Source organism: Toxorhynchites rutilus, chromosome 3, assembly GCF_029784135.1.
Source record: "Toxorhynchites rutilus septentrionalis strain SRP chromosome 3, ASM2978413v1, whole genome shotgun sequence".
Classification (NCBI taxonomy): domain Eukaryota; kingdom Metazoa; phylum Arthropoda; class Insecta; order Diptera; family Culicidae; genus Toxorhynchites; species Toxorhynchites rutilus.
The window spans coordinates 290,822,677-290,845,759 of NC_073746.1; the positions used below are offsets into that span (position 1 = coordinate 290,822,677).

The 23,083-nt window shown below is 39.6% G+C and overlaps 1 protein-coding gene across 3 annotated transcripts in view; it reads left to right on the forward strand.

Moving 5' to 3' along the window:
• Nucleotides 1-22,789, forward strand: part of LOC129775598 (putative uncharacterized protein DDB_G0291812) — a 58,172-nt gene extending 35,383 nt beyond the window's left edge. The window contains exons 2-6 of one of the 3 annotated variants that reach the window (XM_055780512.1): nt 4,861-4,970; nt 5,041-5,176; nt 5,249-5,447; nt 13,002-13,223; nt 13,657-22,789. In XM_055780512.1, the coding sequence (XP_055636487.1) occupies nt 4,861-4,970; nt 5,041-5,176; nt 5,249-5,447; nt 13,002-13,223; nt 13,657-15,963 (2,974 nt within the window). In that variant the 3' untranslated portion in view covers nt 15,964-22,789. The remainder of the gene's footprint in view (nt 1-4,860; nt 4,971-5,040; nt 5,177-5,248; nt 5,448-13,001; nt 13,224-13,656) is intronic. The other 2 variants (XM_055780514.1, XM_055780513.1) reach the window with 2 other exon arrangements.
• The last annotated feature ends 294 nt before the right edge of the window (nt 22,790-23,083 follow it).

Genomic DNA, 23,083 nt, shown 5'->3' on the forward strand with positions numbered 1-23,083 from the left:
GATATTAATTTTTGAAAAAAGTTATTTTTGGAAAAAGGGTAAAAACTAGATTCTTTGAACCACCCTAAAATGGAATGGGATCTAATATTTTGCGATAAGGAACAAATTTATCAATTTACACGAAAATCTGAAAACCTATATCGATTTGACATGGAATATATATAACACTTAAAAAATATAGTTTGATGTTAATTTCCCCGGCAACTAAAAAGCTGATTAGTAGAAATTAATTGATGTTAACGTTTCATTACCTTGTAAATTCTAGATACAATACCAACAGAAAGTATTTTAAAAAATAAAAATGGCTTTTTACGGGGTACGTCCGAAACGGAAAAAAATTAAAATTTATTCAAAAATCTTATTTTTATGTTGTTTTTTAAGCGTACATACATTATTTGGTCGTATAATTATTGTATCATTCAATTTATTCCGATGAGAATGCTTTAACATATTTCAACTGATGCTCTTATCACATTTTGATTTTTTAATCCAATGTCCAGTTTCTATGGCGAAGCTTCATTCGTAAATTACACATTTGTCATCATTGGTGGAATACGACCATAAATGTTGTTATGAACAGCAAGTTATGATTACAATACATATGAGTTTATTTTGATAATGCAAATATTAACGACATTATACATCTATATATATAAAAAAGGATTTCTGTCTGCCTGATTCTTATGAACTCGGAAACTACTGAACCGATCAACATGAAAATTGGTATGTAGGAGTTTTTGGGGCCGGGGAAGGTTTTCGTGATAGTTTGAGACCCCTCCCCCCTCTCTATGGGGGGGCTGCCATACAAATGAAACACAAATTTCTGCATTACTTAAGAATTAATCAAGCAAATGAAACCAAATTAGGCATATGGTGGTTTTAGGGTGCAATAAATATTTCTATGGTGGTTAGACTCTCCACCCCCCTCTCTAAGGGGTGGCTGCCATACAAATGAAACACAAATTTCTGCAATATTCGAGAATTAATCAAACAAACGAAATACAATTTAGCATGTGGAGGTTTTAGGATGCAATAAATGTTTTTATGGTGGTTAGATACTCCACCCCCCACAAATCGTTGCCACTTTTTTCACTCAAGTTCCACTTCTCTTCTCTGGTACAACCCTGTTTTTCTTCGCATATGTCAAGTGAAGCATAGTGGATAACTTCACTCAAAACGTGACAAGGAGCAGACAAACCGCTGAAATCATGTACCGGCAAGATTTGAACTTTTTGATAGTTCATTTATTTGAAAATTCGTTCAGTTTAAATCAGATTTGTAGATTTTTTTGTAATGGTAAGTAATAAAATTTTATAAATTTTCGAAAATTCGTAATTCCATTTTGATGAGTCCTACACCGCACCACTACAGTGTGCGAAATAATTATAGCGTGCAATGAAAATTTTGTGAATAAATACTAGAGATGGAACGGATATCCGGTAACTGGCATACTATCCGACCGGAAACTGGAAATTAGAAAATAGAAAATAATTTCTTATCGACACAAGATAAACCATTTTTTTTTCAAAATTAAATTGATATTAACTCATAACATAAATTCATTAACACTATTACTTTCATTATAAATTTTTCATCCGACCGATTACGCTTTGCTTCCTACACCAGGCCAGGCCAGGCCAGAGCACTTTTATTTCTTTGTAAACACTCCTGTAGATAGCTGAAAGATAAACTCCAGCAAATCTTGCCAATCTGGGTACTGCTTAGAGTTTAATGACTATCAAACGTAAGGAACGTGATTGCGATCCAGTCGAATTGTTTTCGCTTATCAGTTGATTTCGTTAGCAATGAGATTTTTTCCTGAACACGACAATGACTATCATTTTCATTTGCCACTTCGTTTAGGACTGTTTACCTAAAGGATGTTGTGAGCTTCGCATATCAGGGTTAATTCAGTTTTTCGTCTCTTTTGCTCTGTTTAATTTGATTCGCTTTGATTTGAAGTGTAATTGTACCCTCTCTCAGATTATTATCGCTTAAGACAGTTTTTAATCCTGAATGAAAATAATTGATTGATGTTTTTTGTTTGTTTGAACTCTTACTCTAACTCGACTAGTATTAATTTTTTTTCAATATTTTTCAAAAATTTCATCACTGCCAAAAAATTTATCATTCAATAGAAAATCATTGACAGAACAAAATGTGTTCAATATTCCTTGCAGAAACATGATACTCTACTAAGAGATGTTCATTCTATACAGTACAGAAAATTTAATAATAGTTCATTGTTTTTATGTAAAGATGTGTTTATTACCCCTAAAATGTAATCTTTTTTTAGATTCTTGCACACATGCAATTTCTCATAGTATTCGTATTCGCAAATAAAGAGCCGAATGTCCGGCCGCCAGATATCCGGCTATCTGGTCTCGAAGCTTGCCGGATATCCGGCATCCGGCCAAACGACTATTCGTTTCATCACTAATAAATACTGATTCAAACCTGTTTTTGTAAAAAACATGTTTGTTTTTGAATATTCGAGCTACACAAGAATAAACTGCAGTTAATTTGTTGAATGTCATTTATTTGTTCCTCTTGTACTCGATGATCATAAAACATTTCATATTAAATAATTATAGCATACAGTTCAGTATAGCTTATTTCGCCTCAGAAACTTGACCATATTATCTTGATGACATCTTCTAGACGTCTTGGCATTGAATCAACAAGAGATTCAAGGACGTTATTGTAAATTTTTGACCACTCCTCTTGAATTGCTATCTTGAGCTGTAATAGAGAGTCAGATTGCATAAATCATCTGCATCTGTGATAAGATGCCCCACAAATTCTCCATAGAGTTCAAATCTGGGCTTATAGCCGGCCATTCCATCACATCAATATTTAATGATGAATGAAACAATTTGGTTTGCCTTGAAGAATGAATTGCCGCATAGTCCTGCTGAATTTGTTTTTCAATTTTCAATTTTGAAATTTTTCACCCCACAGACTATCACAGACTATTCTCTAGCAGCTCTATGTACTTTTCTGAGTTCATTTGTGCGAAATGAAACAAATTGGGGATTTAACCAGGCGACCAAACGCAGCCCACACCATTATTGAGCCTCCTTGGAAATTTCTAGAATGGCACGTTGCAGGTTCTCGCCGAATATTTCCAATACATCTGACAATCATCAGGAGCGTTCAAATTAAACGTTTTTTCGTCTGAAAAAAAAAATAAAGAATTTCAATTCTTTTCCCAAAACATGTGAAGCTCTGCAAAATCCAATCTGGCAGTTTTGTGTAAATTTGTAAAATTCTTCGTTTGGTCACTAAGAATGTCAACAGGGACTTGATTTGACATGCACTCATATTCTGGTTCGCAGCCAAACGCGATATTTCCTTTTTTTACTCTTGAAGACACGGTAGATGGACAACCAGGTCTTTTAATGACACTATAGATTTCGGGATTCTGAGAAAACGTACAATTGTACTCTTATTGCGCTTCAGTCTGATCGGATGGTTTTTAGTATCGAGATGTACAATTTACAAGAACGTGTATTTTTAGTGAAATCGTATTACTCGAGCAACCGAAGCCCTAATAAAACTTTGTCCTCTTATGATAAGAATTTCAACATTTCTCGTCGTCGGTTACTTCCTCTGGGGGTACGTGAAGGACCGTTGCTATGTTAATAAGCCACAAAATTTGGAGGAACTTAAAGAAGAAATAACTCGGATTTTCAACAGCATCGAAGTCGTGATGTTAGAGTTGTGCATAAAGAATATTGTTCACCGCTTAAAAGGCATTTTCTAAAAAAAGGGGTGTTCACATCGAAAATGTTCTAAAATAAGCTACCACTTTTCGTGCACAAATTACGTAACGCTAAAAATCCGGATTTTGAAACACCTTCCCCCCACCCCCTACGTAACGCAATTTCCTATCTCTAATACACAGAAAGTAACGCAACCTCGACCCCCCTACCCCCCTTTTAAAAATAAGTTTTCAGTCAATTATACAGTGTTGGAAATGATAATAAAAAATGAAATTCAACCGAACGTACTTGCTCTATATACTATATTCGATGGCGATGAATAACTACAATTTTATCGGAGTATATGGAATATTCTGTTCAATTGATTGCGAAGATTTTTTTCATCATTAAATCCTAAAGCGAGGAAAGTAGTAACGACGAAATAGTGCGAAGCGTTAGAAGTTTCGAGTATTATCTCGTCGAGTTCCGATTGGGATATTGAGGAACTATAGGCAAGTGAAGACCTGGAAAATATGTTAGAAGAACCTACTATAGACGACATAAAGATATTGATTTTTCAACAGTATATTTAAAATGGGTATGTTCTACTAGTCAAGTCATTTCGTTTGATAACCATATTGATGGGGTTTTGATAAAATATGTAGTCCGCCATTTTGTAGCGGCCGCCATCTTGGATTTTCAAAATCATAGAGTACACAGGTTTATAACGACAGCAGAGATAAAGGGGTGCTCCAAATTTCAGAATTCAAATTGAACGAGAAAGGTGTCACACACATCTGGGTGACGGGGCGATCAAGGTGTTAATAGAAGCTAATAGAACAGCCACCACCATGTAGAAGCTGGAAATGGAACTAGGGTTCCGTCGAAATCGGCCGTCTTTCAGCTGATTGATTAGGCTTCCCATGGCGGTGGATACTCCCGTTGTCGAGTGGTTAGCGTCACCCATATCATGTCAGAGGGTTCAGGTTCGATTCCCATTCTAGTAGAGGGATTTTGCGTTGAAGATTTTTCTTCCGATTTAGCAAAGTTGAAGTAACTACCAGTGGCGATATTCAAGAGTGTATGGCAAATTATCAATACAAATATCATGCCGCATATCCATACATGGTTGATTTGTTTATCCTTCTCCTTTCAGTGACTGCTCAAAAAAACAAATTGTTGAGATTCTTGAGAAGATTTCCATCCTCCGGCCACCCGAACGGCTACTTCTTTACCTGCGTATGCCCGGTGGCTATCCCGAAACAGGTGAGCTACACTATTTTCTCTATTTTCTCCAGTTCCGGTTTGCTAACTATCCATATTTCGGCCGCTCCAGCAGATCCTCTGCGACAGTCTCAAAATCCACTGGGTACCCGGTCTGAGATTAACCATACCATTAACTGGGTACGCTCGCATCTAGAGCATGATCCGAACGTGTCCATTCCGAAGCAGGAGGTTTACGATGATTACACGTAAGTAACAATAAAACCGGTTGCCGCGGCCAATCATGAACTAACCGTTTGCAATAAAATTAAATACATCAGAACCTACTGTGAACGAATCGACATAAAACCACTGTCGACAGCAGATTTCGGAAAGGTTATGAAGCAAGTATTCCCCGGCATCCGGCCGCGGCGGTTGGGGACGCGCGGTCATTCTCGCTACTGCTACGCGGCGATGCGGAAGGCTACCAAGCTGGCAGCTCCCAAGTTACCGGACCTCGGAACTTCTAGTACGGGAGAGGTGAGATCCTATATCGATATTCATTCTGTCAAATAAATACTGGGAATTTGTATTTTTAAATCTTCCCGATGAACATTTTTCAATATTTTTGTCAGTGGTCTTAATATCAATGTCAATTTTGAGCGCGATATGCCATTCAGTTTGTTTACAGCGTCATTCAGAACAAGTTTACTTTTTTTTTGGTCGGCGATTTTTGATATGGTTAATTCTGTTAGTCAAAGACATTGTTTGAAAATATTTTTCATTCGCTGAAATCTTATTCAATCGAATGCTCCCTAACGGTGGCAATTGCCGATTGCCTTTCTGATGAATTCTCAGCAACATCAGGAATACCCCAAGAAAGTCGTCATCTTGGTCCTTTGATAATTTTGATCTTCTTCAATGATGTAAATCTTGTACTGGAGGCAGGGCCTGGCAAATTCACATTCAACTGAAAATCGCCATGGGACTATGAAACCATCAACCTTCGCATTCAATTGAAAATGTGTTTTTCATTCTTCCAGCAGTTTCTCTGTCAACATAAATCAAAAACCATTCGGATGCTTTCGTTCCTAAATGTTTTTACTCCGTCGGTGTTCATTTTATTTTTCACCGTAAAATGAACTTCACGACATATCGAAATGACCGCACACCCAGGCTGAATGCGTTTCTCTCTCTCATTTACAAATTGTAGATAAGTTCACGGTAGGTAAACAATGGAGCCATTCATTAATGGTGTAACTACTGTTTTGCATCAGAAATATCAAATTTTCGTTTCACTTTATATGGACGTTAAAATAAAATGAATTAACGAACGTTAAAAGTGAACATAACTGATGAACGAGTCATGCTTGGCAGCAAATGCGTTCATTGTGACTCAATAACAAGAGAGAGGGAGACGTTTATGGAAATGTACCTTCTCGAAACGAAGCGACTGAGAGGAAGATTAATTTTCATGTTTCGTTTCCGAAAATGTTGGAAACCCTTACTGGAGGGACCTCGGCTTTCCTTCGCTGACGATCTAAATCTGTTTTTCCACGTGAGGTCTGAGGTTGACGTATTATTTCTTCAGCGGCAAATGGAAAATTTCAGGGAATGGTGCTTTGTTAAAAAAAATAGCTTCAGGCTTCGACTACAATAATTCGCGAAGTGCAGTTCGGCAACAATTTCTTTGTACTGATCAAGAATTTTCACTAATATCATTAGGGCAGTAATGTGCCTGTTGATATATCAAACAAATATATCTATATTCAGGGTGGCAGCGAAAATGATCATGTCAGATTTCAAAAACCGACCATGTACATTTTGTTTATTGGCCTGTGCATTAGCCACGTTCTTTCTCAAACCAACTATATTTTTCCATTATAGAAATGTTTTATATCCTTTTTTGTACCGTCCTGAATTGGGATGGTCCGAAAAATCGACTTTTTCGTACGCACAAAAAATATAACATAAAAGAAAAATTGTTCAAAATTGTCTAAACAATATCATCCGTTTAAAACAAAACTTCGTCAGGTCATACATTGAGAATAATAAAAACAAAAAAAAATCAAAAAACTGTTCACTTTAAGATATCCGTTCGTATAAAATTTCGTCAATCAACATCGTTATCAAAATAAAAAAGACGGGTGGGTAAAGTCGGGGACATAACCGGAGTGACGTAGGACTATACAAAGGGGACAGCTCTTGTTAAATATATATTTTAAATATATTGTTTTATTTTCTTCTCCTACGTGAACACCTACCTATCTACCTGAAAAATGGATTAGTGTACTGTTTACTCTTTATGAACATGTTGGTGGTTCTGAAAAGAACCTTTGGCGTTGTGTTTTTGCCTTTTTTGGTTTCCCTTTCGACAGTCCCCTCTGGGCTGGTTTTATTGTGGCTCTCCACTGGGCTAGATGCGAATGAACTTCAAAGTTAAAAGCCTCTTAAAAACAAAGAAAGAAGAAAGAAAAATACATTCATTACGATTTGTTCGCTCGTTCAGGATCACAAAATTATCTTCAATCTAAAGAGTTTATTGTTTTGTTATCACTCGATATCCCCATCTTGTTCGGCTAAACCTTCCTGTTTAACGATTGCGTTTGCCACTCGCCACAGCTTTTTTTTTATTAATTCGTTTATTTTTACAGGCTCAGTTACTTAAGTTGCAAGGAGCCGAATTCTTAAATATAATTTTAAAACTATATATATAAACAATTTTCTTGGATCTATGGTTAGTAAGGTGGAAAACCGATTACTCGCGGTGTACTCGAGTTTAGGAAGGTGACATATTTTTAGGAGAAGGATGGGATATAAGGAAATTGTAACAATGTTGATGAACACTCATTTCTTAAATCTATTCGTATATCTATAGTGTATTTACATTTCAACATATTCTACTATTTATAGCAAGGGGACGAATTACCCGCAAAGGAAGGAAAGGAGGGTATAAGGATGTAGGGACAATCATACACGAAGATCTATAGCTTTAAGGAAAACATAGATATGGGACATGTAATCAAGGTCTAACCGAGCCAACACATCTCTCACCGGCACATTGGGCTGCCTTCCTCTAGCCCGAAGGGAGTTTTCTAAATTCGATCTGGCAACAAGATACACCTCACACGCCCAAACAACGTGTTCGATGTCGTGGTAACCTCGGCCACAAATGCTGAGATTGCTACCGGCCAGATTGAAACGAAAGAGTAACGCGTCTAACGAACAGTGATTGGACATGAGTCGGGAGAAGGTGCGAATAAAGTCCCGACTCATGTCTAGACTTTTGAACCATGGTTTGAGGCTAACCTTAGGGATAATCGAGTGAAACCACCGGCCCAATTCATCTTCATTCCACTTGCGTTGCCAGTTAGCGATGGTATTTTTGCGGACTAAAGAATAAAATTCATTGAAGGCGATTTGACGCTGATAAATATCGCCTTCAATTGCACCTACCTTTGCTAATGAGTCAGCCCTCTCATTACCCGGAATGGAGCAATGTGAAGGGACCCAGATAAAGGTAATGACATAACAGCGTCTGGATAAAGCACTCAAAATTTCTCGTATTCTCTCAAGGAAGTACGGCGAGTGCTTTTCCGGCCTCACTGAACGGATAGCTTCGACAGAGCTAAGACTATCCGTTACAATGTAATAGTGTTCAACAGGTCGTGAGGCGACGCTGTCCAGCGCCCAGTATATCGCTGCCAATTCAGCAATATACACTGAGCAAGGATTCTGAAGACTGTGTGAGGTGCTAAAAAATTCGTTGAACACTCCAAATCCTGTGGACTCGTTTATAGTGGACCCATCAGTAAAGTACATATTATCACAATTGATACCCCCATACTTTTCATCGAAGATCGTTGGAGCGATCCTCGATCGTTGGTAATCTGAATATCCATGGATATCTTGCTTCATGGACAGATCAAAATGCACAGAGGAATTGATGTAGTCAAGGAAACAAACACGGTTGGGAATATACGAAGAAGGATCAACCTGCATGGAGATGAATTCATGATATGAACTCATGAATCCGGAGTGAAAATTTAGCTCGATCAGCTGCTCAAAATTTCCGATCACCAATGGGTTCATAACCTTACACCGGATGAAGAACCGAAGAGATAATAAATTGAAGCGATCTTTTAGTGGGAGAGTCCGCCACAGCTTTCACAGTTGGGAAATTTCTTCCCATCCAGCTTGTGACATATTGTACAGTAAATTACATTCAATGGCACGTCGCATTACCACCACTCAGTGTCGGATTGGAGGTAATTTTAACCTGTAATTGAACATTTGCGATGACAGTGGTACAGTGTCGACTTTCAATGTGGGGTCATAATTTGGACCCCGAACTCTATGTTTACAAAAATGTCCAACTAAATATGTCGCATTACAGGTCCGTCCAATTAGCTAAATGTCGAGATCAGTGTAAATTACTGTACTTTCAATCTGGAAACAATTTAAGAATTGGTGATAAATTTAATAAAAAAATTAAAAAACAAATTTTAATCAATGAGCTCAGAACAACTGCCAAATTTACATACTCATCAGATCCTGGCAAACAAATTATGAAAAAATCAATTTGTGTTTTCTTATTATTTTGGATAATGTTTTAGAAAGCATTGAACTGTATTTCCTAAACTCTTTTTTGGAAGGTTTAATGGCCCTGAAAAGCGCCTTGTTTTATGGAATGGTTCCAATTTAGAAAACTTAGTACTCGTGGTTTTGAAAAAAAACCATTTAGAGCGCCCTCGATGCCGCCTTGTTCTGGATTTGCCACCAAAGCAGTTTGTATAAAGAACAAACTTTTTTCTTCTGCTACCAGCTGCCGTTTTGCGATTGCGTTTGCCACTCGCCACTCGCTGCAACTGCCTGTTGTCTTGATGTCCACCGAACCGAATGTGTTCTGTTCCGAATGCGGGTTTTCTTATCGTCGTGAGCAGCTTTGCCAGCTAACTCGATCACTTCGGCGGCCGAAACTATATATTGCCAGCTAGGTGGACTGGTGCACTGGTACTAACGCGCTCGGCCTAGCTACCCTTGCGAGGAACTCCAGTTCAACACGGTTCGAGCGGGATTTTGCCTTTCCCTTCACTTTTCCTCCTTTACCATGTCCAGACATGGCTGCTTGGGTTGGTTTGTTGATGTGTTGTGATGTGAACCGATGTGGTGTACGGTTTGGATGAGAATGATCGTTACGGCAGCGGAGCGGGGAATTTTTAAGCAGACTGGCTGGCTCGAGAATTACGCATGTGTGAGACTGCGACCAATGTTTCGTTAATTTTTTTTCTTTTTCCTTTCCAATCGTGCTTCATTCTATTTCGCTGCTGCTCTGGTTGCCCGTTTTGGTCGGTACGATTTGAGGAGCACAAAATGGACCAATCAAAAATGGGCACATAGTGCATTTGGACAATGCTTGATATTTCACAATTATTCAATTATTTATCTCAAGAAAAATGAAATGTTATTCGTTATGATAGATGCGTAGATATATTTCCTATCAATTGATGCAAAAACCTTTGCGATCTATTGAGAAATGCTCGAGTTATAAGCGTTCCAAATCTTGCATTTTCCTACTTGTTCAGTGCCTAGATTTCCATTTCACCCCCTATATCTTCCGGTTAGACGTAGTCCTACGTCAAAAAATGTTGGCTGTTAGGAAAATACAGCTTTAACGTGTGAAATACAGTTTCTCTTAAATTCTGCTAGTGTTGTTGCACGTTTGATATGTCTTGGCATCGAGTTGAAAACATTTACTTCTTTAAAATATAGAGAATTTTGTGAAGCACATGTTAAGAAATGTGGTGTTCTTATTTCATTTCTAGTATTATATCTATGAAAGTCACTTCCCCTTTCAACTCGATCACACAAATATCAAGGCAGCAAACCGTTAACTACCTTAAAAATGAACACCATAGTTAAATACACAATTCTTTGCTTCACAGATAACCATTGCAGAGCGTCCAGCATCAAATATGAGGAAGTGAACCTGCTACATTGTAAAATCAAACGCATTATTTTATTCTGCAAGCGCTGTAATCTCGATATTTGCGTTTCATTGGCCAAAAACAAAAATCTAGATGAGGAGAGATAATTGATTTGTATAGCTGTATTTTACTGCAAATAGTTAAATCGTTTCTTAGTCGACACAAAATTCCATACTTCTTGGTAATTTTCTTGATGACATTGTCAATGTGAGTATTGAACTTAAGTTTGTCATCAATAATCACGCCAAGATATGTAATCTCCCGAACGCGATCAATAGTCTGGTTTTTGAAGAAAGTTATCGCCTTAAAAATAGGTCTTTTCTAAAGCAATACACTTTTTTCATGCTCAATCGGGCATGATGTAGGGGTGCCTCAAAGCGCTCAAAGTTTTGATTTTTTGATCCTCGAAAATCTTCCAAGGGGTGGGTAAAGAAAATTTGGAAAATCTAAATTTTTTTTTCGAGATGACACCAGATCTCAACGTTTCATGCATTTATAAGTCATTCGGTATCGAAAATAAATTTCCGATTTTCCAAATTTCGAAACGTTTCTATGGTAAATAGACACTCCTCCCCCTTCTCCAAGGGGGGCTGCCATACAAATGAAGCAAAAATTTCTGCATAATTCAAGAACTAATCAAGCAAACGGAACCAAATTTGGCATGTGGAGGTTTCAGGGGGCAAGAAACGTTTCTATGGTGAATCGACACTCCTCCCCCTCTCTAAAGGGGGGCTCCCATACAAATGAAACACATATTTCTGCATAACACGAAAACTAATCAAGCAAATAGAGCCACATTTGGCATGTGAAGGTTTTGGAGAGCACGAGACGTTTCAAATTTCTGCATAACTCAAGAACTAATCGAGCAAATCGAGCCAAATCTGGCGTGTGGAGGTTTTAGGGGGTATCGATCAAAAGCGAAGGTAAAGTTTAGCGTTTTCTTAGATATTCGTGGTGTTGTCCATTCGGATTTCCTTCCGGAGGGCCAAACTTTGGCGTTGTGAGGCGTTTGAGAGACGTTTGTGAACGAATTTTTGACCTAAAATGGCACGAATGTGATTAACAAGGACCTTACTCTCCAGATATGGGCTGTGTGACTTTTTCCTGTAACCGAAACTCAAATTACAGGTCCCAGTTTTGACAGCATCGAAGACATAAAAAAATTCGCTGCGTGAACTGAAGGAACTTCCTGAATACTGCATTAAAAAGTGTTTCGATGATTGGATTGTTCGTTGGAAAAAGTGTATTGCTTCTGAAAGGGCCTATTTTTAAGGCGATAACTTTCTTCAAAAACACAAATTCCCAATATTTGGCAGAATGTACAGCAATTTTTTTTCTGATTTTGGTCGAACTCTTATATTTTTTTTTTCAAAAAACTTGAGACACGTTTTTTTTTGTTTCGGCCTTAGAGTGCATCATCCTGAATTCATTTGCCAGACGAAAATTAAATATCACAGAAATTAAACTATTTTTATCGACGGCGCCAGTGGTTATATGGTTAGCGTAACAGCCTCATAATCCGATCGGCCTGGGTTCAATCCCAGCTGGCGTCGTTGGGATTTTCTGAGGCGAAAAATCTCTGGTTACGTCTTCCTTCAGAGGGGAAGTAAAAGAAGTTGGCCCGGCTCATGAGTTGTTGAGTCTGATAGGTAGGAACAGGTGGAGTCGCCTCCCTGATGTCGGTGATTGGCACTAAAGTGGCGGAAATAGGCCGACGAAAAATAAGCGAAGATAAAAAAAAAACTATTTTTATATGTTATGAAAAAGCAGCTATGCTTTCCGAAAAAGCTGAGGTTTAGCCGCTAGGGTCTCTTTTGTCACAACATCTCAATAAAGTTCACCTGCAAACTTTTTTCCCGTTTATTTGTAACAGATCAAAAATCAATTCAGTGGTTCAAAAGGTACGAGTTTAAACAAGTTGCGAAAAAAGCGTACGAAAAAGTCGATTTTTCGGACCATCCCAATTCAGCGGTACAAAAAAGGATATAAAACATTTCTATAATGGAAAAATATAGTTGGTTTGAGAAAGAACGTGGCCAAGTTTTTCCGGTCTATCCTTCATTCATGGAATCGCTGTAACATGTGCCTATGCTATGTTTATATTCAGCAGAAAGTCGTGCCAGAGGATCACATTCCTACCGACGAGGAGGCATGGAAGGTAGTCAAGATGTGGGCGGAAGCAATGCTCCCCGGTTCGTTCGGAACGATCAACGAACTGGCAAGCTTCATCACCAAGAACAATCTCAACTCACCGGCTAGCATAGCGAGCCGACAACTGTTGCAGAAGAAGTTGCTTCAGCGGGAGATCAAGGAGAGGAAGAAGCTTACCGTAAGTTAGCGTCTCAGTTTTCTTCTACTAGCCTCACAAAATTCAACATGTTACACTTAGCAGCGAGAAGTGATTAGGTACGCGAATGTGAGAAACGTGATCAACCATCGCATATATCGGTCTCGGTGCAGTCGTGGGTGAACACCAATGTGCCCGCGGACTGCAGTCATTGTGCTTTTTGCTGATTGTTAATCCTAGGGAGCGGATTTAGAGCAATTGGCTAAAAGCGATTAGTCTGATGTTTTCTTTCCAAAGGCATTGACGAGAAGCGTGTAATGTTGATAAGCGTATGAGCAGTTTTTTGTTGTGCTGTGTGTTTGTTATGTTTAATTTTTTATGTTAGATTTCACCTTGAAATCTCTTAATAATATATGATTTGGAGGCATAAACATTTGAATTTTGGAATAGTAATATTTTTTTCTTTCTCCCCCAGAACGCTGCATTAAAGAAACGCCGGAGGAAGCGTCTAAAGACTCTCTCAAGCAGTATCGATTCAGAAGCAGCGCCATCCGAACCAGCGGCTCCGTCCTCCGCTGTTCTGCCCCCTCCACGTGATAGTAACGCTCAGCACAATATAAGTACAAATCAACCTGTAATTGCTCCTACTGTTTCCACCAACACTGCAAACCCCGGAGATGTACTTCAGCAAACGATTAAACACGAACGGAAAGACTTCACCGACGAAGACAATAACAACGTATCCGTCGGAGGCACATGCGAAATGCTCAAAAAGCAGCAGGAGCAACTGCAAAGTACAAATCTTAACTGTGATACTAGCAACAGCAACAACATGGCAACAACCGCCGCAGTTTCACGAGAACTGCGTAGCCCTGCCGAGGAGTACAACATTTTCTGCAAAAAGGTACGCCAGGCGCAACAACTTAAGGCAGCCGCCCAAAACCAAGTGCAGCAAGCCCTTTCCAGTTCGCTGAAACCTACGTGTTTAGCGGCCAAACGTGCAGCCTCCATAGCGCATTCAACCCGTCAGAAGCGGCTTAGATTACTGCAGCAGCAGCAGCAACAGTCGATCGAAGCCCAAAATAACACCGCTCCACGGTATGATGAGATGGGTAATCTGATACTGATTGACTCGCAGGAGTTAGTAACAAGCAGCAAAGAGGATTTCATCATCCCACGAGAGAGGGTCATCAGTATTTGTAACATGGACAAGAATGCATTGGATGACTATTTGAACTGTCAGGAGGAAAACTCTCAGGATCAGGATCAGGAACTATTGCAGTACTTCCCGGAGGAGAATAATGGCGGTCTGGCGAACACGGTGGCAAACATTGGTTCGAGTTCTGGTTCATCACTCAATAACACAAGCTACGGTGGAATATTCGACGACACCGACACGAACGTGAAGCTCTTACAGTTGAGAAGTATGCTGGAACAGAACATGGGTCAAGGTGGGCCTGACAAACCACAGATAGGTGGACAGCTGGATGGGTTTGAAGGGTCCGTCGGAGAAAACCAGTTGTGTCTTCAACCCGGATCAGCTTCAGCATCGCTGGCGATGCTTTCACAGCGACACCATAGTAGTTCTATGAATTGCACAGAAAGTGCGACTAGTAATAGCGCAGATAGTAAGAAGAATCATAACATGAATTTGAAATTGTCACATGATGGGTGCTATGGTTTTGTACCAATTTCAGGAGGACCTCGGTCCCCGCGGGTACCGGTGGCCAAGTCTTCAAACCTTAATAACACCCCCAATGCTAGTCCGTTTGTAAGTCCTCGGAACACACCGATTCATCGCAAAACAAAAGGGGCAAGCAATGGTCTTACCCTGAATATTTTGCAACAAAACCAACAATCCCTCCAAGGATATCAACCACGACAACCTTATATTAAAAATGAGCTGCCTGCATCTGCTCCTCCTAGTCCGTCTATTGTTCAAAGCTATAGGTTTGGAGTAAACCCGAACCCGTTGAACTGCTCAAATACGGTTCCTTCATTCCAACCGATTTGTGGACCTTCTTCACAAATGCTGCCCAATCAAAATCTTTCCATGTCGCTTGAGTCCCGGTCCAGTAGTGTACCACTGATTCCTAACTATGATGGATATCAGCATTCCAATTTCACATCTGTTTCTCAGACTCCTGTTCCCTCGGAATGCGACGATTTTTCCGATCCCAACAATATTCTAGACATGCTAAACGAACCTTCCACCTCCTCGAACAATAATCAACACTCGATTAAGCTCGAAGAATCCGAGCCAATAATATCTGACATTCTCGATCAAGATGATATATTCCCGAAAGCTTCAATCTCCTACACTAGTCTCTCCCGATCGGTACCATCGACTCCGCTTCCTCATCACAACGTATCCTTCAGCCAGACTAACCCGAACTGCAGGTCTAATCTAGAATCATCCTCGAACTCCAAATCTCTATTCGAATTGCCTAAATCAGTTCCATCCACACCTATTGCATTGAAAAACGGTCGAGAGTCACTGTTCCAGTATAGCCCGGAAACATCCCGTGATTATCTGATCAACGGGAATTCCGTAGATCGGACAGTCAAATTGGCGTCTTTCTACCCAAATCAATCGGCCGCCAGTAGTGGGAACAATAATGCCAGTACTAGCCTAGCATCGATAGGTCCGACGGGATCTGCAAACGGAACTACCGCTCCTCCGCCGCCGTCCGCTTCCGGATCGGAGATGTCCATTCTTAGTGAAGGCATCGAAAGTCTTACCGATGCGCTCATCGGGTCAGACACACTGCGCTATCTATAGAAAGAAAAGAGAGAACGGGATTGGAGGGGAGGGGGTCTAGGCGCGCGTTCGAAATCGCCGATTCACTTAGCATACATTGTTGCCTGCAATATTGATAGTTGTTAGTAATTTATTCTCCACGTGCCGTTACACATAGTGTGGAGAACAGCGTGCGCGCTACCGGCGCCGTGGTGCCGTTGTACTTTTATCCAAACGCGTAGCGTAAATCAACGATTTAAGTTGAAAAGTTAGGATTTGTATATGTGTTTCAGATTCGCCAACAAATGTGGATATTTCATAACTTGACCTAGTCGATCGCATACGATACTCCTCAAGAAAGATAGAATAAATACTTATATTGTTTTTTTAACAGTTGGTTTTCTCAATAAAAGCGATATTCCAACATGTCGTTGCCCTGTCCGTTCTCCAGCTCGTATCGGGTGGGTATACTCTATGCAGCTCGGATGCTGACGTTAACCTTGAAAATAGTTGACTCGTAAAAACGCACCTTGTGGTCATTACTCCTGCCTTACAGTGGGAGCGAGCAATATGGAACGGGAATCTGAGGAGCAGCGAATTGCACGTACTTACATGTGCTGCTCCCGATGCGTTGGCTTTGCTGGTCACCCAAATACCCTGATATATGGGAATTAAATTATATTGCCCCGTCTTTTTCTGCATTCCTGTTTTCATGGAAGGCCATGTCAGTTCTTCAAGTAAAGGTTGAACACGAAAATCTTGTTGGGGTTCAAAAATTGCCTTTCATTATCTAGAGTTCAATTTAACAGGTAGGGGAAGACGGGGTAAGACCACCCCATTAGGAAACCAATTTTTAGTTGAACGTCCTCTAGGATTTTCCCTATTTGTAGTGCTGCATATCATTGATTATATAATAATGTACTACTAAAAAATGTGTAGCTATTGATTTTATAACTTTTTTTGTCGTTTTTTCATTAATTTTTGAAATGATAAAAAATTACTTTTTATTTTGCTGGCGGGGTAAGAAGGACTGCCCTTTGGGTAAAACGGACCATGACGAACCAAGATAATTTTCAAGCAGTTTATTCTAGTAGAAATAACAGGAATAGTGTTGTCTAAAATACTACATGTTTTAGGGTTGTTTATAAACTACACAAAAATTTCTGTAAAGGTCATCCATATTCCACGTGCAGTGTTTAGAAAATATTCGTGAAAAATTTACCAAATTTTCGGAAGAAGTGTCCGGCTTCTGGAAAGATAATGTCGGATTGCGCTTTAAAAATCTATTTAGCCTTTAAAATCTATTGTTCCGCCATTCGCTCCTTCTTGTTGAATGGTAGAGGTATGTTGTTTCGTTCAGTGAGCTCGAACGCCAGTTCCTTGACATCTCGCATTGTGATGTCGTAGAATCGATTCACCAGCTGCAGGAAATGCTCCACCAGTTCTTGTTCCTTAACAGTGGTAAAAACTGGATCAATAAATTCGAGCTTCATCGTCGGTGATTTATTGTCTTTGACTTGTTGGCAAAGGGTGGTCCTAGGAATCCCAAAACTGACTGATGTTGTCCTGATGGATATGCCGTTATCCGCTGTAGCCATATTCAGCTAATCCAACATCCATTGCATCCGCGACGACTTCCTTACGTACTTTCGAGGCATCTGTGTGAAAAGAGACGGGTAGAAGAATTGTGTTTTATTTGATATGAATATCATTCAATATCACGACGTATGGCGCGTTTACCCCGTCGAAAATGGTCCGTCTCCTCCGAAACGGCTACCACGGAGGGTAACGTGACAAAAATCCACGATCTCGTATTGGCAGACCACCGATTGAAGGTGCGCGAGATAGCTGAAACAGTAGGCATCTAAAAAAACCGCGTGGGTCATATTCTGCATGAAATTTTGGGCATGAGAATGGTGGCGCGATGGGTGCCGCGTTTGCTCACTCCGAACAACAAGCGCAACCATGAGACCACTTCAGAGCAGTGTTTGACGATGTTTAAGCGCAAGCCCAAGGAGTTTCTGTGTCGTTTCGTGACCGTCGACGAAACATGGATCCACTGGTACACACCAGAGATCAAGGAACAGTCGAAACAGTGGACTTCACCCGTTGAACGTGCTCCGAAGAAAGCGAAGACTGTCCTATCGACCGGAAAGGTGATGGCCACCGTTTTCTGGGATTTACAAGGTGTGATCTACATCGACTACCTGGAGAAGGACCAAACGGTCACAGGGCTCTACAATGCCGAATTATTCGGCCAATTCGACGCCGAATAGTTCCGGAGTATTGGTCGGATTCATCTCATTGGGAAACACTATTTTCGCTGTACCACTGTCTGGTGGAAGTGGCAGCTTACCAAACCCAGCCAGAATACGCAATCCACCTCATGTTGTTCCAGAAAAGGAAGTAGCCACTTCTGTACACACTTGGTTCATGGTCCCAGAAGTAACGGAAGATTCACTTTTCAGTTCACAACTGTAGTTTGAGTGCCTGACAAAGTACTTTTTGTGGAATTTGGGCTTCTTTCATATTGACACAAATTCTTGATTTAGAATTCTTCCGGTCAACCGAAGTATAACATGGGAAGAATCCCATGAACTTTTTAGAACAAATGTTCGTACAGTTTCCTCGAGCGCCTCTTTGCCTTTGGGTGAACCGGGATTTTCGTTTCGATCGTGCAGGACCGAATGGCGATGCGCTTGCTCCCTCATGTAACCAAATAAACTTATCCTGACAACCAAGGCCTACTGTAATTTTATGCACTCTTAGCCTGATTCAATCAAATTTCGGTTAAAAATGCGTTTTCGGCGGATGTTTCGTGTTCAACCTTTAAATCGATTAATATAGCTGTTCTCAAGTGACGAATGCTCAAATGTTCTAAATAAGTGGTACTCAACCGGGGCCATAAACATGTGTTAGTGCCGGGGACCGCAGAAGAAACAATAGGTCATATAAATAAAAACAAAATTCAGCTTTACTTTACCTGAATCGAGCAGTCGAGCAGTGAGATTGAGTTTTCACTACGTTTGGTATGAATAAAAGTAACAACTAAGCATTTACTTTTCTAAAATGGAAGTTCACTTGATTTCGTATGAATAAAACAACATTTATCAGGTATATACTTCGCTAGTAGAATAAACTTGTATTCATACGGATTCAAGTAAATACTAGGAAAGTTTACTTTACTTGGAAACGGGCAGAATAAGTAAATACTTTTTTATTCATACGGCCTAATAAATAAAGAAGGTTGGTGGCAAAAAACGACCACATTGTTTACGTCATTATTGAAATTCAAGAATGGAACGTTTGATAATACTGACAATGACCCATGAACGAATTCATTCGCTGAGTGAGAGGCGCGAACGTTTCGCGACGCTTCAAAGAAAGGCAAACAGAAAATCTCCATTGGATTGCACTTTGACCCACTTTTAACCCGGAAACAATACTCGAATTCACGAAAATTAGTTGAAAAATTTAAAAAAATCAAATTTAAGTCACCAATCACGATTAATCAGTCATCCTGCTAGCGAACAGATGACAGCGGCAGCGAGGCTTTACAAATGGTCTTGCTCAAGGCCGAGTGTTCAGTTTAGTTTTCTAAATTGGACTTATTCAAGGTTAAAGGTGAAGGAACCGAAAAAATCTGAGAGGCTGAGAAAACCGCTATCATTGAAAACATCTTCATCGTTACACCAATAAATCCAAATATGCTCTCTCTTCTATCAAGAAAGTATATAAAAATCAATTCGCTTTTGAATACTTCGGATATTATTTCAGAATGCATCGAGATTTAGAATAACTCTGCAGTCGAAAGTTTTAAAGTCCCTAAAAAGTACCGTTTGCGTGGTTCTGTAGAAGCAGTTGAAGATGGGTGATTCATGAATCATCCTTGTCTTCGCGAGAACAATACACGATACACGTAGCGCACTCAGTATGCATCGTGAATTTTTCTTTCGTGCTAGACACAGTGCGGTCCGAGACGATTACATATTTGTTCGTCCACCATCGTTATATAGTTGATAACGCATAAGATCAACAATTTGTACGTGTGACTCAATCAAATACAATCAAACTCCACATAACAGTATGAAAGCCAACGCGCTATTTAATGTTTCTCTTCTGCTTTGCTTCTACCCGTCAGTTCAAGCTTTGCACTATGCTTGTTTCGGGCATATTCTAAAGACGCGTCCACATTACGCCAATCGGCCTTGGCCGCCCGGTAATGTCGACTAAATGTGGACGTACCGCCCGGGCTTGCCGACGTGCCGAAAACCGACTCGAATCAAACCGAACCCAACCCGAAACAAATGGGTCCGATTCGAGAAAGTCGAACCAAAACAAAACGAAATAAATTAGCGTTGACGACATTGTGCTTCGTGTGTTCGTGACGGCTTCGTGCATCCGATGGGACTTCGGTTTCGTGCACCCGATGGGGTGTCCACATTACATAACGAATCGAATATACCGCCTGGTACAGGCCGATCGGCATCATTCAGCATAATATGGACGCGCCTTAAGAAAGCAATCGAAAAAATATGCAATCTGTTCAACACAGTAACAAAATAGAAGCTGAGGTTGGCCGGAGCGAGCACAATATTTTTGATAATTTCGACGATATGCTTCGACCAGTTTTGACTTCGATGGAAATTCAAACATATTTATAGATTTTTGTGATTTCCTCAATATTTGTTGATTTTTGTAATTTCAACAGTTTGCTTTCAAAGCAGTTTTTGAGCTATGGAGAAAAGTTTCTGGTCAATAGGTAATAAACATCACTCACACACCTTCCATCTTTCGAAAGTGATTGTCACTCCACTTCGTTCAGCCAGCAACGAAATATTAGCGCTCAACTTCTTGTACCCCAAACATAACGCTTCCGTTTTGGAAATTTAAAGCCTATCTCCCGGTACAGATACCGAAATGATGTGATGCAAAAACACAGAAGCAATCTCCACCAGAAGAAGTGAAAATGGATGCGAAGCCTCCACCAAACAAAATTGCACCACTATGTGCGGTATCTCTCTTCCATTCTTCCTTTGTATCAAACAAATCAGATGTGTTGATTTGTTTTCCAGCATTGAGGAAGACTACTGCCTGCTAGCTGAGCGAGATTGTACTCTTAAATGTTTCAACCTAGAAAGCCTTGAAAAAGGCCAATTTTGAAAACTAAACTATATTATCTATCAGTCTTGAGAAAGGCCATTCGGAAAACCTCGTTGCCGTCTGGTCGCAAACTGAATGTCTTTTTGAATAATGAAAGTTGTGAAATCGCGAATCGCTTGTTTATATTCAAAAAATTGAAAACGGACGGAGCTTGAATTGCAATATTTCCTTTATTCACATTGCCCGTAGAACGAACACTGCATTTACTATATCGGTTTCATAAAAACGTGTCCCGTTGCCTTATTTGGCACCATTACTGAAACACGAAGTCCTACGGCAAAAAAAATAGGGAATGATTTCGTTACTTGGAGTTACAGTTAACACAAGAGGGCCACATGCGACACGCAGGTCTTGCGTTGAGTATAGCTGTTCTAAATGAATCACGTTGTGCAACGTTGGGGTTAATTTCTTTTGTGAAGTTTCCCTGGTTGTTTTTGCGAGGGAATAAAATTTGCGTGATCATATTTGGCCGACTACTCTGTGAAATCAGTGTCTTATTTCCTAAACAACCAGCAACCCATCGATAGATTCCAGCAAATAGTCGAGCAATCCAGACCAGTTATAGAATTCCACCAGGGCAACGTCAAACATCATGTCTCTTTGTGAACCCGGCTTTTTGTTTCAAGGTTTGTTCGGGTATTGGGTACCTTCAGATTATCACTAGTTCAGATCTCTGGTAAATTATCGTAAGGACAAGAACTTCAACTCTTTGGACAGCATTAAAATTGGTATAATGTTCTGAGACGATGGAACATTAAAGTTGTGTGAAAGCTGAATATTAAATAAAACACAATTCCGAACATTGCAGGTAACATATGTATGTGTACATTTTGAATAGGAAGAGTAGAACAAATAATCAACTCATTAGATAGTATTCACGAACTACCGTACTACAACAATTCTTTTTTTATTTGCGGATTTCATTATAAAACAAATTGGACCAAAAATTTTATTAGTCTGGTAAGCATATTGAATGTCGAAAATTAGAAATTTTCTGATAACCCCAAGGGATTCCACAGATCCCTACGCACAATTCATGAGAACCTCGTTCTAAACTTGTATACTACCGACGAAATCTAGCGCTAGACTTAACCAGCTTAAATACACCCCATAACAAGTAGCATGTATATGAATGTAAGATTGAGTGTTGACAAAGTAAGGGTGGGGTGAGCAAATCCACACACAGAGAAAAAAAAAAGATTGCCAATGGCTTAAAAAATTGTTTTCCTTGTCTTACTATTTGTTGTTGTTTCGTGAAAAATATGTTTATAATTAGCGCGAAGTGGTAAGAAAAAAACTAAAAGTGCAAATTAATTGATAAGTGTTAATTTTTTAACCGTTTGTGAAAAAGTTAGAATTCACATATTTCAGAGAAATAGTTTTTTTTTCAAATCAGTCATTATGGAAAAAAAAGAAACGAAATCGGAGCTATGTAAATCAGATTAAAATGTTCATATTTTCATATTTTTATTTGTACTATATATGTGTAAGCTACAGATTACTGGAAGGTGAAACCAGCTATGCGGAAAAAGACTAACGAAAGGAAATATTTAGCTTCAGCCAGACGGTTGCAAATCGTATCGTGGCGTCGAATAGTCAACGAGCGCAAAAATACTACACTGAAATACAATTATTCACATAAAATTATTCATATGATGGATGTGCCTAATATCGTATTATGGAACAAATTGATAAATGACGTGTCCGATGTTTCTCTATTCTATGCGTATCTGAAAAATTCCTGAAGGTTCTCTACAATCTAGTTACCCTGGATGTTGATAAATTAATTTTCCATACCATTCTGACAACTCTTATTGAGAAATGGCGACTTTTCTGCATACACTCGGGGCTCGAAGCCCCAATGTGCGAGCTCTTCAATGGCAAACAAGAAATTTCTTCACAAAAAAATGTCCGAAACCTGCGGAACAATCCAAACCTGTGAAAGATAATATCCCTGTCGGCTACAAGCTTCTGAAGGAGAAACAGGCCAAATTTCAGA